This window comes from Hylobates moloch, unplaced genomic scaffold (genome assembly GCF_009828535.3).
Source record: "Hylobates moloch isolate HMO894 unplaced genomic scaffold, HMol_V3 SCAFFOLD_1, whole genome shotgun sequence".
Taxonomy (NCBI): Eukaryota; Metazoa; Chordata; class Mammalia; order Primates; family Hylobatidae; genus Hylobates; species Hylobates moloch.
The window spans coordinates 31,337,900-31,355,566 of record NW_026652276.1 but is presented as its reverse complement, the minus strand read 5'-3'; the positions used below and the strand labels follow the sequence as shown (position 1 = coordinate 31,355,566).

The 17,667-nt window shown below is 36.4% G+C and overlaps 1 protein-coding gene across 1 annotated transcript in view; it reads left to right on the top strand.

The window, feature by feature from the left end:
* CPS1 (carbamoyl-phosphate synthase 1) overlaps positions 1 to 17,667 on the top strand; it is a 155,396-nt gene that overhangs the window by 121,433 nt on the left and 16,296 nt on the right. The window contains exons 26-32 of the mRNA XM_032754661.2: positions 675 to 856; positions 6,064 to 6,258; positions 6,669 to 6,736; positions 8,544 to 8,619; positions 12,162 to 12,239; positions 14,650 to 14,757; positions 16,418 to 16,507. Coding sequence (XP_032610552.1) covers positions 675 to 856; positions 6,064 to 6,258; positions 6,669 to 6,736; positions 8,544 to 8,619; positions 12,162 to 12,239; positions 14,650 to 14,757; positions 16,418 to 16,507 — 797 coding nt within the window. The remainder of the gene's footprint in view (positions 1 to 674; positions 857 to 6,063; positions 6,259 to 6,668; positions 6,737 to 8,543; positions 8,620 to 12,161; positions 12,240 to 14,649; positions 14,758 to 16,417; positions 16,508 to 17,667) is intronic.

Below are 17,667 nucleotides of genomic sequence, written 5' to 3'. Positions count from 1 at the left end.
AATATCAATGCAAAGAATTAGTACAAGTCTGTGGACTTTCAATTCTATGGCATCCCAGTAGACGTGATATTTTGAGGTGTTTAGGCCATTATTACACTTCAGATTTCTTTATAGAAGGTCACTCACTCTGCATGGGTGGCCTTGCCAAGTTTAAAAGGATATGCTTGGACAGGATAGGACTTTTCAATCAATCAGCATATGTCAGAGCTGCAAGGCACCTCGGGGATCATTAGGTTCAGCCCTCAGACAGCAGATTAAGTGGAAAGGCTGAAAAAAGAGCTCAAGTATCCTGATCAGTGGATTAACTATTTTTGTGTATTGGTCAATATATTCACTTTGAATTTCTTTTCAGTAAGTGAGGGTTATTTTTATCATTAAAATTACCTCCCATTAACATTGAAGTTCTAAATTCTTCAAATAGTGAGATTTTCTATTGTGGAATTTGGCATATATGACAAGCCAATATTTCCTTGCTGTTTAATTAGTACCTGTTTTTCCTACTACTAATATAGCATGCGTCATGGGTTTGAAATTTATATTTTGGAGTTTAAAAAATTGAATTGAAAGTCATTAGCTTCCTTAGCCTGGACTCACTGGTGCTACATTTCTGCTTCTCTTTCTATTGTAACTTCGTGCTTCTCTTATCCCTTTTGCCAATCTCATTGTCTCTGCAGGCAGCAGTGTGGAATTTGATTGGTGTGCTGTCTCTAGTATCCGCACACTGCGTCAGCTTGGCAAGAAGACGGTGGTGGTGAATTGCAATCCTGAGACTGTGAGCACAGACTTTGATGAGTGTGACAAACTGTACTTTGAAGAGTTGTCCTTGGAGAGAATCCTAGACATCTACCATCAGGAGGTAAGAAAAGAAAAACAGAAAAAAAGAAGACCGATATATGCAGTATACACTTTATATATATGCATTCAGGTATGTAGATACATACAGTAATTCCTCTTAGAAGAAAGGGCTGCCAGTGGCATCCATTGTCTTATTTTGTAGTAAAACTCTAAAAAAAATCACTCCATTCTTATATTTTTGAGCCCCTGGCACAGAGTCATTATTTTTCACATAAAGTTTACTTTTTCTTTCTAAGGGTTTCAGCTAGATTGAAAACTCTACTTGGTAACATGTGCCTGATACATATTAACTAATACAAGATGATCCCTTATAAATATCTTGCAGAGTGATTTAATTGGTCATCTAGACATACAATAAACAGCCTTTTTCTAGTTTGTGTGATGTGGTTTAATGATGAACAGTTCCCTGAAAATAGTCAATTGCTCACAAAAGACCAGTTAATTCCTTGTTCCATCAGATGAAGCCATTAGTCTTCAGTTTAAGATCAATGAGTTCATTGTGAATAATTTTGTTTCCTTTATAGCTTTCACTTACAGTTTCTCCTCCATTCCCATCCCAATATTACTGAGTATCTTCACTGCGAATTCATGTGATTGCAGATTACTATAAGACTGTAGAACAAAATAAATTATCTTATAATTAAAACAAAAACTACTGGAAAATTTTAGAGTGATGTCCAGTAGTTAGGCCTTTGATATTATTACAGTTATTATTATTACTTTTTACCAGAAAATCATCTCTATGTGGAAAATATGGTCAATTAGAGGGAAAAAAGTACTAAATTGGAGCCAAAATACTTAAATTTTAGTTTTGACTGACAACCTCATTGATTTCTTTAAGTTACATGAATTCTCTGTGCTTTATCTTTGTTTTAAATGAATCATATGAGTATAAACACATGCTACTTGCAAATACTGTGAAGTTAACATCGAGTTTATGGCCGAAGTCAGATTGTAAAGTATAAAGTATAGTGCTAGAATAATGTTATTATTTTACTATTACAGAAGAAAGTAGACAAGTTTAGGAAGGATGTATAATTATAGTTGTCTACTTCGGCCTGGCCTACTAGTCTTTTAATAAAATTGATCCATTAAATAGAATATATAGCATTTTTTAGACCACTCTCTGACATGGTTGTTTTTAAATCACTCCTTAATATTCATTTCAGATAGACAGGTGGGCATCAAAATAAGTGCATCCTACAAATATTTCTTGAACACCTTGTAAATCTAGGTTCAGTATGATAGAGAGCTAGAAAAACAGGTTCTTATCTTCAAGACATTAATAATAAAACTAGTATCTGTGATATAAATGTGAAAAATCAAATACCAATTTAAAAATATTAAAAAACATTACAGATGATAGCAGCAGGCATTTTGCATATAATTAATTATGTCCTCATGAAACGGTTTAAAGAAAGATGAAAAACTTCTATGACTGCTTTTGGATACAATTATACATGGCTCTTAATGAGATTCGTTTACTAAAACTGAAGTCATTATTATAGAAAGAAATAAGTTGGGCCTTCTTTGAAACTAATTGGCATTTAAAATATAGTATTACTATACATTAGGAGGTAATTTAAAATAAGTTGGAGGACATAATATGATGTACATATGTAAATGCAGACAGTGGTACTTCTGTCACAAAACAAGTTGAATGAATGAATTAATGACAGACATTAATTAGTGATAGGCAAAACCCATTAGAGAATGCATGACTCGAGACAGATTTGAGGTTCATTTATATCATTTGGCTTAATTGTAATTAAATGTAATCCTAAAATACTGCCTAAACTATAAAATATCTTTTACTAAAATGTAAATTAGTAAAATATAAAGCATCATCCTTCTCATTGGCAGGTGTACAGATAGTAGAATTTTATAAATTGGAGATAATTCATGAAATTCCAGAAACCAGGGCCATTTGTAATGAGGCAAATACTATTTCTGTTAGAAAAATTTTCTCACATTGCAATCTTTCTATAATACATCTAAATTGTGCATAAAAATAAGGATTAACCAAAGTGATTAGTGGCCAGGGTAAGTTAAGATGTTCTCAAATAAACTTGAAGTATTTCCTTTTCATGTTTTTCTATTGAAAATAAGTTTCTGGTATGATTGAAACTTGGATATTGTTTCAGAAATATTCTTGTGCTATGGTAAGTTAGTGATATCAGGTTTAAAAAAACAGAAAACTAAGATGGGTAAAAAGGATACAAACAGATCTAGGTATGATTAATGGAATTTTGGGAGCTAATGGAATTTTGGGCCTAAATATTTTAGAAATCTATTAAACAATATTTGAAATTTAGAATATTTTATTTCAGTAGATTTCTTGAAACTATTCAGGCATGATGGCTAGGATAAGGATGATGATTTACCTGTGTGGGTTACCAGGTTCTCATCCCTATGTTCCTACATGTCCCATGATATTTGGTGTTGGATCAATTTAAGATTGGATTATTCCATAAAACTCTGCTATATTAACATTTTACAAACATGTTCTTATACTGAATTCCTTTTGCCATGTGGGCAAAACCTGCACGACACCATCGCACTGTTACTCTAAAAGATTCCTGAGGCCATGATTTGTCTTCCCAATGATGACCTCTGATTCTAGTTGTCAGTGATGAGAATTTGGTTTTGTGCTGAAAGCTTTTCTGCTACTTTTCAAAAAAAAAAAGTAGTTTTTTAAAAATAGCTTTTCTCTTATTCTTTAACATTAACTATACCTGAAACCAGCCAGAAAAGTAGACTTAAGATTCTAATATTTGGTCTATTACTTTAGCATAGCTGAAAGTGTATTAGTTGCAGCATAGTTGAAATTACAATCTATAGAGTTGAGTTCAGGCCAGGGATGGTGGCTCATGCCTGTAATCGCAGGATTTGGGGAGGCTGAGGAGGGTGGACCACTTGAGGCCAGGAGTTCAAGACCAGCCTGGACCCCATCTCTACTAAAAATAAAAAAAAATTAGCTGGGTGTGGTGGTGCATGCCTATAATCCCAGCTACTAGAGAAGCTGAGGCACGAGAATTCCTTGAACCTGGGAGGTGGAGATTGCAGTGAGCTGAGATCATGCCACTGCACTCCAGCGTTCACATACAAGCTCTATATATGTATTTGCTAGATAGGAGATATGGGCGAGTCACTTCACCTTCACTGAGCCTCAGTTTCTTTAGCTGTAAAATGGGGACAGTAATAATCACCTCAGAAGGATAGTGTGAAAGTCAAAACAGATAGTCCAGGATACATAGTAGAGTCTTTATTAGAGGGTAGCAGCTATTATCTTACTATTGTTTTGAATTTATTGCAAAACAGAATTTTTAATTCCTTAAAAAGCAGAAATTTATTTAAAAACAAGCCAATTTAATACAGCTAATTTGAAAAATATTGATGTGTTTATTAAAGCCTTTTATTACACTTTAAGCTCCTATTTAGTCTAATTGACTCAAACTTTTGCTATAAATCACTACTTCTCCCTCAGTTTAAAAAAATTATTCTAAAATCCTTCATATAAGAGATTTTTTGTATCCATTTAATGGAGTAATTTGTTTTTAAGTCTCTAAAACATTAACAACACTGCTGATAAACCCAACATAGTAAGAAAATAAAAAGATTATAGCAAAGAGAGTAATTATTTTTAGAGGTTTTTGCAAAAATTTATATTGAACATATTTTAAAATAAAAATAGTTTAACTACACTTACAAATATGCAAAATGGTGGATTATTATTTTCAGTACTGTTTACAATGCCTTTAAGAACTCAATTGCGGGGTGTTTGTTTAGTTACACAGTACTGTAATTGCTCTCAGTGAGAAATTAGCCTCATCCCTAAGAGTATTTCAGAACAATATTAAATAATGAAAAAATATATTTGGCATATATCTATCACTTTGGCAATTCTACTAATATTCATTAGTGGGTCATTAGGTCACACTCAAATTATGCTAAGCTCAATGGCCTATCAGATATATGATTTTTGATATTAATAATCATGTCATATTTATTTATACACTTACAGTATATAGGACCTTTAATGTTTAGTGTTTAGGCAGGTATTATTCTAGTTTTATAGACAAGAAGACTAAACGTTGGGGGAAAGTTCAGTCTTCTTGTCTATAAAATTAGACAAGAAGGGGTGGGTGGTACACAGAAGGAACCAAGTTAGGCAGGGACTTCAACTGGAAATCTATCTCCTCACCGTCCCACGCTGGTTTACCCTCACTACTACAACAACACCTGTCTTGAGAAACTTTGAGATTTAGTGGACTATTTTTTTTATCTTGAAGTTTTGACTGCTAGTAGAAGATTTGGGCTTATGGAAGAAAATCTTATACAAATCAACATCTGAAATAAGGCTAAAGATTCTGGCACTGTTTGTAAAGCAAGTAGTAAGGCAGTAGGAACTAAAATCAGTTACTAGGTACTGTCGACAGGTACCAAGGCTGCAGTAAAGGAGAGGGGAAGGTGGAAGGTCATCAAAGCGGAAGGACATCAAAGTGAGACCTGAGATCTAGGCTGGACCTAAGGGGTAGCTAAAGGTTAGACAAGCTGGAAGAGAAGAGAAAGGAAACAACAGCCAGGGAAGTTTCAGTGGTGCAGAGAATTTGTTAGTGGGAAAGTACCTAGTTGGGGCTAATGAGTAGTCTTTTTGAGGCTGAGAGGGGTGATAATAGATAAGACTGGAAAGTCTTAAGTGCCCTGGGGGTCAAAAGTTTATACTTTATTCTCTAGGCAATGGAAACCTTTGGAGAACTCTGAGTGTAGGAGCAATTTGATGAAGCAGTCTTGCTTAATCTGAGTGTGAAGTGCTGAGATGGAGGTGTACGGGAGAAGGGACTGTTAAAAGGAGAAATCTGTATTCAGTTAGGAATTTCCAGCAGTAGTCCAGGAATTAAATGATTATAGCATAGAGTACATGGCAAACATTTATTGACTTGATTTGCCTTTCCATTTGCCACACATGTGAATGTCACAAATGATATTCATGTGTACTTGTATGGAAATCTTGCACAGATTTTAGCATCTAAGTGCCTGGAAAGTCAAAACTTTGTGGCATCATTTAACAGTATCCATTGGTAGGAGAGATGTAAATATCACAATCAGGTTACGAATTATCAGTAAGGAAATAGACACAATATTAGCATATTTGTCCATTCATAATGAAGTTACTCCATTGGCTGATATTGTGAGTGTCTTTTCCAGGCATGTGGTGGCTGCATCATATCGGTTGGAGGCCAGATTCCAAACAACCTGGCAGTTCCTCTATACAAGAATGGTGTCAAGATCATGGGCACAAGCCCCCTGCAGATCGACAGGGCTGAGGATCGCTCCATCTTCTCAGCTGTCTTGGATGAGCTGAAGGTGGCTCAGGCACCTTGGAAAGCTGTTAATACTTTGGTAAGGAGAGAAACAAGTATCTGTTTTTAACGTTCTATTTTGAAGAGCTGTAACCTGAATGTTGACTATTGGATATGTTAACTACAGGGCAGATAGAATGCATACACTTAGTGAATTTACTTTAAAGTTGTTGTATATCCATGATTGCAGTTAATGCTGATTATGAGTTGATAGCAGTATTCTCATTAAGATTCAGACAATGAAAATAATTTCAAACCAGTTTTGAACAAGATTTGATATTTAGAATCAGAAGCTAGGAATTTTATGTATTTCAGTGTCCAATTTACATTTTAATGGTGCCTTTAGAGAACAAAGAAGCTGGGTTACCACTTGAGCTAATGATACATTCTGTAATTTTATTGCATATTTTAAAATATTCATACATTTTTGTTGTTGTTTCTATTAATTAGAATGAAGCACTGGAATTTGCAAAGTCTGTGGACTACCCCTGCTTGTTGAGGCCTTCCTATGTTTTGAGGTACCACTGTATATTGTTTTCCAAAACAATGATTCAAAAATTGGGAGATACAGAAATGCACGCTGTATGCTAATAGCACTAGGGTTCTATATGTAGTAATTTATAAATCCATTAACAATTTCCAAACCATCACAGCCAGTTTAAGGACCAATGTGTGGTCTTCTAGTTTAATGCTTTCCCTTCAAGGAGTGGACATAGGAAGACTACAGTTCTTCATCTAGAAGTGTAGAGTAAGGCATCTCCTTACCAAACAGAGAGGGTAGCTTTATATTAGAGAACAGGACAATTTAAAAAAGACACACACAAATTGAGGTATCTCTCGCCAGCATGTTTTCTGATACCCAGAAATGACAGCTTATCTTTGACTATTGTCAGCACCTTCTGATAGTGCCTTTGTTTTAACGTTTTCAGTTTTTGAGATCAGATTGTTTAATAGATAAATTATAATGGTGAGGAACAGGGATAGTGAGGATCTTTTATATTAAACTTTAAAACAAAGTTTTATCATAAAAGGAGAAGTTGTGAATTATCACTTACTTTCTTCAGATGTTACTACATGTAAGGAATGACTTCACTAAACGGGATAATAAAAGAAACACAATTTGCTTTGCACAATTTGAAAGTGTAAATGGAATTTGAGATGGGTTCCTTTAAAATGATGAAAATGAAAAATTTCAAACGAGGTGAAAATCTTTTTATTTAAATGTCATTTTGTGTAAATCGTAGTCTAATAATACTACCTCTTTGAGGAGTTAATGTAAATTAATTTAAACATGCACACATTTAAGGAAGGATGGAAAAAAAACAGCTTTGACTATCACACTTCTTTTCCCTTTTTTGCAATCTATATCTTTGTTCCAGTTTCATATACTCTGAATGATAACCATTGTTGCTCTAGCCTTCCTCTCTTAAACAAATGAAGCAATTGAAAGCCCTTTAGGCAGAAATTTGTAATAGGATAAACTGGTGAGGTGATGGATATATAAATAACTTGATTGACTTTCTGTAATGTATACATAGATCAAAACATCACATAATACCTCATAAATATATGCGATTACTATTTGCCAATTACATTTTAACATTGAGAAATTTGTAGTAGTGTAAAAGAGGTAAATGCTGCTGTTTAAAAGCAAAGTAATATTTTTGTTATTTTTATTTTTGCTTTCTGTTACTCCTCTCCTACCCTCCCAACCCATTTTGAAAATGTCAAAATTCAGAGTAAATTGATTTCAGATAGTATTTTTTCTCAAGCACTTAAAAAGAAAGGATATAGTTGAAAAGGTTTTATTCAGATACTGCACATTATATTAGCAAATATTACTTTAAAAATTGATTCATTTGCAATCTGGTTGAGGGAGTAGCATAACCTGCTTTGACAACAGAGCAGTAGGCTAAGATCAGCTGTTGATAATGAACTCTGAAGAAACAGGTTAGGGAAATCAGGTTCTGGGCTGAATCCTGTTAAGGCTTAAGAATTACCTGGGACCAGCAGAATTTTAATATAGTAAATGAGAAAGGGCAAACTTTGGAGAAGTATAATTTCTAAAGCTACCAAGATTCCCTTTGGGAATTAATACAAGTTTACCGAACCCCACACTTTTCCTTCTTCCATCCTCAGCTTCATCAGTTTTATACTTTGGTTGATTGTCCTGGTGATTAAATGGAGAAAAGTCTCAATTTAGCACGAGGCACCTTCTTATTCAGCCCTGACTGGAACTAGAGATGGTCTGGAACTCTTCTGAGAACCAATCAAGTCTAGTATTAGCATAAACCTGACCTGCATTTTTTCCCCCTCCCTTTCCAGTGGGTCTGCAATGAATGTGGTATTCTCTGAGGATGAGATGAAAAAATTCCTAGAAGAGGCCACTAGAGTTTCTCAGGTAGTGTCCAATTTCTTTGTAGTGACTTTTATCTCTTAAATGCAATCTTACTTTGTATGTTTTCTTTTCACACAATGTGTTAGAATGAGTTTTCTTTTTTCCTCTTCTACCCTCTAGTCTCCTAAAAGAATGAGAAAACTTGAAGGCATTAAATTATAACTAGATTTTTAAGGTTGGTGGAAAAAGAGGAATACCTGTGCATATTTTAACAAAACAGATTTTAGACTCCAGGAGTCTAAAAGGACAACGATTTTTGTTTCTCTCATGAATTAGACGCTGGTCAGGCTATTTCTGGAATTCCCAGTCTCAAGGGCTGCTCAACCATGCGCACCATTAACAAGTGAAAGCTTTCCTGATTTTTAATTTTCACATCTGGGAACTTTGCCTTAGTCAAACATGCAACTTTAATAGTAAGTCCCTCACTCAACTATTTTTTATTTTTTCATGTTGGCACATTCAATTTGTGAGTTAATACAAGCATTTCTTATTTTGTGGCAACTCATCCACCTTCCTCCACTGCCCCCCAGCCTTTACTTTCTCCTTCAGTGTTCCCTCAGCATGATCCATTTAAGATTTACCCAGCGGGGTTATTGATCTTGTATTGTAGAGGATAAAAGTAATGTTTTCCTTTTAAAAGCTTTCAAAAGCTTGTTGGGGCTTTTTTTTTTTTTTTTTTTTTAAAGGGGGAACAATTCGTAGAGAAGAGTTTGATGTTAGGCAAGTGGAATTTGGAGGAAGGAAGAGTGAAATCAGGAGCATTTCAAAGAGGAATAAAGTGCGGGGACTGTTTCTGCACACATGACGCTGGATCCCTCTTCTGTGTATGATAGCTGCTCCCCAAGGAAGTTTAAGTGGTAAGAGTAGATAAGAATAAAGAGTGAGAAGAGGCAGAGAGTGTAAAAAAAGAAAACCAGGTAGATTTTGAATTCATGTTTGTGTGCAAATCAGATAGCTGAGAAAGGAATCCTTCCAGTGGGTCAGTTTTCATTAATGGAGTGAGACACCAACTGTCTTCTCCTCTATTTTATTCCCGGCCAGGGGTCCTGCCATGTGGCCCTTTTCAGAGGCTGGCTACTGTACTCAGCTGGTCTCATGTGAGTGATGAGGCAGGTGTCCCCTCTTGTCTGCCTCGAACACTCCTCATAGGATCTCAGTACAATATTTTTAAAGTATTTTTCCATTAGCATATGGATATAATCCATATGGGACCAAAGTTTAACAATAGAGATGCTGTGATTGAATACTTTACAGTTCAATGTTCCCTATCAAACTACAGCAGCATCTGGGATACTAAATTCAATGACTCTAGAGTAAAACCAGCCCCAATCAATCAGTAATCTATGTATGCATTTATTTATTTATAGCACCTGTTATATGGTGGCATTGTTCTCAGTACCAGGAATTATACTCATGAAAAGAAAGATATGGTCTCTACTGTCACATAGGACTTCTTTTTGCTAGGCTCAACAGACTTCAAATAATTACAGTTAAATATGATGAGCAATGTACATTGCAATAGAGAAAATACAGCATGTTCAGGGAGAGTGTGAAAGTCTTGGGCTCCAGTCCCTGAGGAAGGGACTTTTAAATTGATACCTGATGGTTGATTCAGAATTAACTGGGCAAATGGCTTACATTGTGGGAGTAGGAGGAAGAAAGAAACAGCATGTATGAAGGCCTGAAGGTGAAAAAGAGTAGGGAGTTTCTCAAAACTGATAAAACATTCCTTATATGGCTAGGACATCAAACATGATGCTGATTATTAATGATGGTGCAGAAGTAGTCAGGGACCAGATAAAGAAGACTTTATTGGTCATTATAATGAGTTTGAATTTTAGTCATATTTTTTATTTTAAAAAGATTAGTGTGCTGTAGTACACTGAGTGAATTATGGGGCAAGACCAAATTCACGGAAAGAGGTGAGTTGTTGCTATAGCTCAGGGTAGAGATGACAGTGCCTCGGATTAGAGTAATGACACTAAAGATGGAGAGAAATAGTAAGAACATGCATTGAAAAGAATTAGTGAATGAATGGAGGTGGAGGGTGAAAGAGGATAAAGGATAACTCCTGAGTTTTCTGCCTTGGATAACTGGGTAGACAGTGATGCCATTTATTGAGATAGGGAACACTGAGGGAGGAGAAAAGCATAGAGGGAGGAATTATATATTTATTTTTTAACCGTTTGAATGTGAACTGCCTGTGAGGAATCCAAGTGGAGATGATTTAAAGGCAAGGGTTATTATAATAGGTTTGGAATTGAGGACCAAGATCACGGCTAGAGATAGAGAAGTAAATATAGATTTTGAAATAAATAGCATATCATTTTAATTGAAGATTTGAGAATGGAAGCACTCACTGAGGGAGAAAGTATAGAAGAAAAGGAACAGCTAAGACAGACACTAGAGGAATACTGGCATTTAAGGCAGAGAGGAGAAGAAAGAACCACGAATGAGCTGAAGAAAGAAGCACGAAAATGTAGTTTACAGATACCAAAGGAAAAAAGTGTTTTTCAGAAGGCCAGCCTTGTATAATGCTGCATTTCATGATAGTGGCCAGAAGGAGTTTGTGTTCAGAGGCAAAAGGGATATTCAGAGAAGGATTCAGGGAGGAGATAGCATATGACCTAGGCCTTGAAGGGTGAGTTGAGATTTGAAAGATGAAGCTGAGGAGAAAAGATAGAATGCACGTGGGGAAGAGACACATGGAAGCAAGTGAATGCAGGGCCTGGTAAGAAGACAGTGGCCCAGGTTGTTTTAGCCTACGGGACAGAGGAGAAGATATCTAACCCTGGAGATCTTCCCTCAACCCCTTCATTTAGTCTGGAGGAAAGCAAGTGGGGCTTAGGTTGTGGAGGGCATCCCGACCCTGACGTAGAGGAAATGAGTGTGGGAAGCACTTCAAGATGAGAAGTGTCTGAAACAGCCAAGAAAGGAAGGACTTTTGAAGATTAATAAATAAAAATGCTTGATTTTACAGTTACAAATGTCATACTCTAGAAGTGGCATAAGACAAATCAACTCGAGGTAAAGGATTTCATCTTTGGCCCAATAAGGCCAAAAGAAAATGTCACTCTCATTCTGAGTTCTCCCACAATTCTCAAAGAAAAATATGATTTAGGGAGTTGTAGTGCTTAGAAAAGATAAGGGTAGAAAGAAAGAAATATTCTGAACCAATAATAATATATCATTATAAAGTAGAAAAATATTCATGATTCTGGTAGCAGAGAAAGAAGCCATATTCTGCTTCCTCCTTAGTCCCCTCTTTTCTCTGATTGGCCTGGATGCCTATACTTGAGGATTCAGAACTCATGGTCAGTTTGCTGAGCACTCAAAGTTAGAGAAAGGCTCTCTGCTTCACTGTAAGCAGAGAACAACCTTGTTCTTACATCACAGATTAGGTAATGAGTTTATGTAGTATGTTCAGCCTTGAGTGTTTTGCAAGTATTGCCCCGATACTTGTAATACTTAAGTTACATGGCTTATTGACACTATATGCATAGTGGTAGCTAAATGTTCTGCTCCTCTGTTTTCCTTCGTGACAGGAGCACCCAGTGGTGCTGACAAAATTTGTTGAAGGGGCCCGAGAAGTAGAAATGGATGCTGTTGGCAAAGATGGAAGGGTAAGTGCTTTATTCTCATCTCCTTCATTCCTGCCTTCTCATCATTTTTTTCTTTAACAGTTTTGAAATATTGAGAGGTTAGAATTCATGATATCTATAAAACAGGTCTCCAGTAATAGTGGAGAAGCTGTAAAAAAAATCAAATTCTCTGACAATTCAGTTGATGTGTCATGGGTATCATATTTCCTATGTTTCATACTGTTAGAATTTCTCTGATGATATTCAAAAGTAATTATCATCCTGTACTCATCATTCCCTTTGAATAGATTTTCTCTCTCATTTTCTTTTGTCTGTGGCTTTCCTTTTATGTTTCAATGGATATTATGAAAACATCTAATACTTTTCTTTCTGAAGTTCCCAATCGAATTCTGGTTTTTCTTCTTTCATTTCCCAGCCTCCTCCCTTTTTATTGGGTTAATAAAGGCAAAGTCAAACAGAGTAAAGTGGATAAGGATAATAATATTAAATTGGCTTACCATATCACATCCTGTATTTCTAATACAATGAATACCTCCAACTTCAAGGAGAAATGAAAATATGAAGAATATTTTACTTTAGTTTTATAGTTGTATTAATAATGCATTTGTGACTTCTCTTAAAATGTAGTAAGTTATGTTGTAGGGAGTGTATGCCATTTTACTTGCTTTAAGGAAAAATACAAAGTTGGCATTCATCTTCTGCTTTGCAAATACTTCCAAACACTACTGAAGATGTTAAATCTTTTTCTTCTTTTCCTTCCAGATTAGCAGTTCAGAGTAAATCTTGTTAATAACAATGGTAATGGTATCTACTTACAACAGAATCACATAATCTTGAATTGAAACACCTTTAGAGATAATTTATTCCAGCCCTCCACCCTCCAAGTCAGATATTTTCTGTACAGCATCCCTGGAAGGTGGTCATCTGTTTTCTTTTAAACACTTTGGTGATACAAAGCTCAACACATTGTAAGATTATATATTGTGGTCACTTTTTTTTGACATCTCAGGTATTCTTTATCTTGAACTAAGGTCTGTTTCCTTGGAACTCTTATCCCTGATTTTCTGAGTTTCAGAGCAAAAACTTAATCTCTTTCGTTTTCAACATCTTAATTATTGGAAGGTTGAGATATAAAATAAGAGGAACGTGATACCCATATATGGAAATGGAGAATGTAAGACTGGCCTAGAGACATCTGTACTTTTTCAAATACTGTACTGGTAAAATAATGATGGTCTGTTGGCTTTATTTGGCTCTAGGTTGCCAGCATATGTGCTTTCCCTAAGGTTTTCTCAGATATCGACTATTGCACATTGTCCCGTACTCCCTCTTTTGGAAATGTTCCAGGTTATTCACATAGTTTTTAAATTGCCATGCTAAGAAATGAACATAGAACTGCAGGTATATTATGATTGTTGCTGAGCTCAGTGGGGTGAATGCCTCCCCTTTTCTAGACATTTCACCAAAAAATGAGCTCTTATTATTTTATAAATAAGCTCTTGTAAAAAATGAGCTCTTACTTATATGTGGTCTCTTTTAACCTTACAAACATTCTGTGAGCAGGTACCATTGTTATTCTTATCTTATTGGAAACCAAGGCTAAGTAAGTAAAGCACTTTGCCCAGGTCACAGAACAGAAGGATGGAAACTCAAATGTCACTGTTTTAAGACGTTTCTAAATCTGATAAGCAAATCTCTTGTGTAATTTATTTAAGTCTTTTATACCCACCCAATTATTCTCGCTTACTCTCAGCTTCATCATTCCCCAAGGACACACATATTATTAACATATAGGTTATAGTGATTGAGACCATAGACTTTGGAATCTGACAGATAAGATTCAAAATCCTAACTCAGTCACATACCAGTCACATGAACCTGGGTTATTTATTATTACATTACTTTTATTTCCTTACTTCTAAAAAAGGACTAGAATATTTTTCCTTTCGACTCCTTCCTCTTTCAAACTTCCATTTAATGATCTCTTGATGAGATCTTTGAGACTTATTTTTAGTCCACCTAAGTTATACCATTTACCTAGATAGATATTGAGCTCTCCCACCTTCTTTTCTTTCCCAGTGCCTAAAAGATAAAGATATTTTAAATGGTCTTCAAATGCTTTAGTTTCCTATCCTGTTCTTAAAAGTCAATATGAATTTGTTTACTTTTACTCTTTTCCTATTACTTATATCCATGCTAATCAGTGGATGAGGGACGTAGGCTCTTAGCCACTCTTAGCTGCCTCTAGAGGCAATCTGTTACTGCACAGAGAGGCAGCACTATCTACTGCTCTCATCAGGAATGTAGCAAGGGAACTGGTTCATGCTCAGTGCATCTGTTAGGACCAAAGGGGAGGATGAGGGAGTAGCTTCCTTGAAGGAGGTACCTGAAAACTCTTTCTAAAATCCTTTTTTTTTTTTTTTTTGGCCAGGTTATCTCTCATGCCATCTCCGAACATGTTGAAGATGCAGGTGTCCACTCGGGAGATGCCACTCTGATGCTGCCCACACAAACCATCAGCCAAGGGGCCATTGAAAAGGTCATCATTTATAAATGAAAGTGGAAGGGAAAAGGCAACAATCAGAAAAAAAAAACCTAAGTTGTTTTTTTTTTTAAAGCTAGGTAGCAATGTAAGATATGCTGCAGGTTAAATTTAATGATGAGGCTAACTTCCTTGCTCTGAGTCACCTGGGTATTCTAAAGATAACAATTTTCTTCACTGTCCTTTTGAGCCCCTTTGGTTGTATGTGAGTACAGGGGTTCTCAAACTTGAATGTGCATCACAGACACCTGGAGAGCTTGTTAAACACATTGCTGGACTCCATCCCCCAGTTTCTGATTTCATATTTCTGGATTGGGCCCCAGAATTTGCGTTTTTCACAAGTCCTAAGGTGATGCTATTGCTGGTAGTCTGGGGATGGCAGTTAGAGAACTGCTGCTTCCTGGGGATTCTAATGTTTCAGGGCCACACACAGGTGAGCAGCATCTGAAGCAATGCTTCTCAATTAGGAGTGGTGAAACAGGTGTGGACCAGGCACTTGAGAACTTTCTGGAATCTATGCTTTCCCTCCTCACCCTTGACTTCACCTCCAGACAGCACTTTCTGATATCTCTTTTGAGCTCTCTTTGAGAGCTAGCCATATAAAGAACTTACCAAAAATAATGACTCTGCCTTAGTACTCAATATGCACTGCTAGGTGTACATTTAGAACCTATCATCTTAAATAACCTTTGAGGAGGTCCCATTAGTCTTTAGGTATATTAGATCAGGCTCAGGTTCAGCTCTTTTTAGTGAGCTTTTCCGGTGACCCTACCATCAGAATCCAGGCAGACCTGTCTCCCTGGTTGTACATTGGGCTGGATTCTGAAGGTCTTTGTTCTAGAAGTTAGAGGTAGCAGGATACTTTGTAATAGCAGAAGCATAAAAGAAAAAAAGTCCTTCGATTTCAAATGTACTTCAGTTTCTCATGTCAGGATAAATGATCCTCAGAACTCAGGATTTTCCAAATCTCTCAGAGCTCAGTGTGTCATAGACTCTACTTCCTTTTATACCCAATTACATTGCTGAACCACTCTTGTGAGCATAATGAGTGAGGAGCTCTTGCTTTTTGTAATCAATGCCCCCTCTTGGCATAGGGACATTCTGGCTCTGGTTGAATAGAGGGATTCCTGTATGTGACATGCAGGGCTTCCCTGCAGGGAAACACTGTTTCCTTCTGAACATAATATCTAACCTTGTAGAGTACAGGGCAACAGAAAAGCAACATAAAAGAAATCTCTCTGGTCTCTTTGCAGTACCATGTAATTTCAGGGCCTGTACCTCCCAGCAGGTAGGTCATTACATTGATATAGAGGTTGGACTGCAGTTTCTGGTGCTAAGGCAACTAGACTGAAAGGATTTCATTTAACCCTCAATGTAAAACCAGGTTATATAATTGTAGATAGATAGGGGAATTTGGCAGAGAGATAATCGTGTAAAATTATTTGTTCTTTTCCTATTATTTTTGTCTATTTATTGCGTATTATTTTGTTAATAGAAGTCTAATAGTGCCCTCCATTATAATTATTAATGTAGATATATAGTTCTCTGCAAAGAGAAATTAAAGACATCCAAATTTAAGGTACTGTGCTTTTTAGAAAGTTTTCAAAAACTAAGATATGCTCTTCAGCACACTATACGATTATCCTTTTTAATTTAGGTGAAGGATGCTACCCGGAAGATTGCAAAGGCTTTTGCCATCTCTGGTCCATTCAACGTCCAATTTCTTGTCAAAAGAAATGATGTCTTGGTAAGAAATGCCAAGGTGCCTGAGAGGACACCACCACTGTGTTACATCATGTTGGTTTGCGTCTCTCTGGTAATCTTCTCTGTGAACACCAGACAAAGAGCAACTGAGACCCCTGGATCTGTTTGTGTCTGAGTGTGGAATGATGCATAGCATATAATGTCTACCTTATTTGAAGGCCCAGGCTATTGGTGGCACTGATAAGTCAGTTACAGCTTTGTAAAGCACGCTGATCCACTGGGAAGGTCACTGTATGCCACCTACAGTATAGTATAGATGGATATGGTGAGGCAGACTATCATAAATAAATGGAATGTGTAGAGTAGTCATAAATTCTGTGTACTGAAATTCTGCTTTACTCCTTACCCAGAGATGATACCATTTGCAAAAATAATAAATGAACTATATTAGTCCTAATTAATTTAGTCTACTTAGTTTAGCTAATCAGTAACTGCCTTAGTCTGTTTTGTGTTGCTATAACAGAATACCTGAGTCTGGGTAACTTGTAGAGAAAAGGGTTTACTTGGCTTATGATTCTGGTGGCTAGAAAGTCTAAGATTGGAAAGCTGCATCTGGTAAGGGTCTCAGGCTGCTTCAATTCATGGTGGAGAGTGGAAAGGGCGTGGGCAGGTGCAGAGGAATCAGATGGTGAGAGAGAAAGTGGGGGAGAGAAACTGAAGAAACCAGACTTTTTAACAGCCCACGTTGTGGGAATTGATTTATTCCTACCAGACTGAGATTATCCTTTTTAATTTAGGTGAAGGATGCTACCCCAACAGGAGAGTATTAATTTATTCATGAAAAATCCACCCCTGCAACCCAAACACCTCCCACTAGTCTCCAGCTTCCATCACGGCCACACTGGGGACCAAATTTCAACATGAGTTTTGATGGGGACAAACCACATCCAAACCATAGTAGTAACCAGCATTGATTTACCTCCTACTTGCAGTCATATGGTGGCTGCAAAAATGTATTAAGGAAGCCTCTGCTCTCAAAAAATATTGCAATTTAGTGAAGGTGGGGAAGAAGATAAATTTGTAGAAAACTATAAAGTAGAGTATCACAGTTGCTAGAGGGGATGTACAAATAAAATGGTATTAGAATTATAGAGCAGAGAGAACGTATTCACCAGTGTGTGTGCACGAGCATGTATTTGAGCA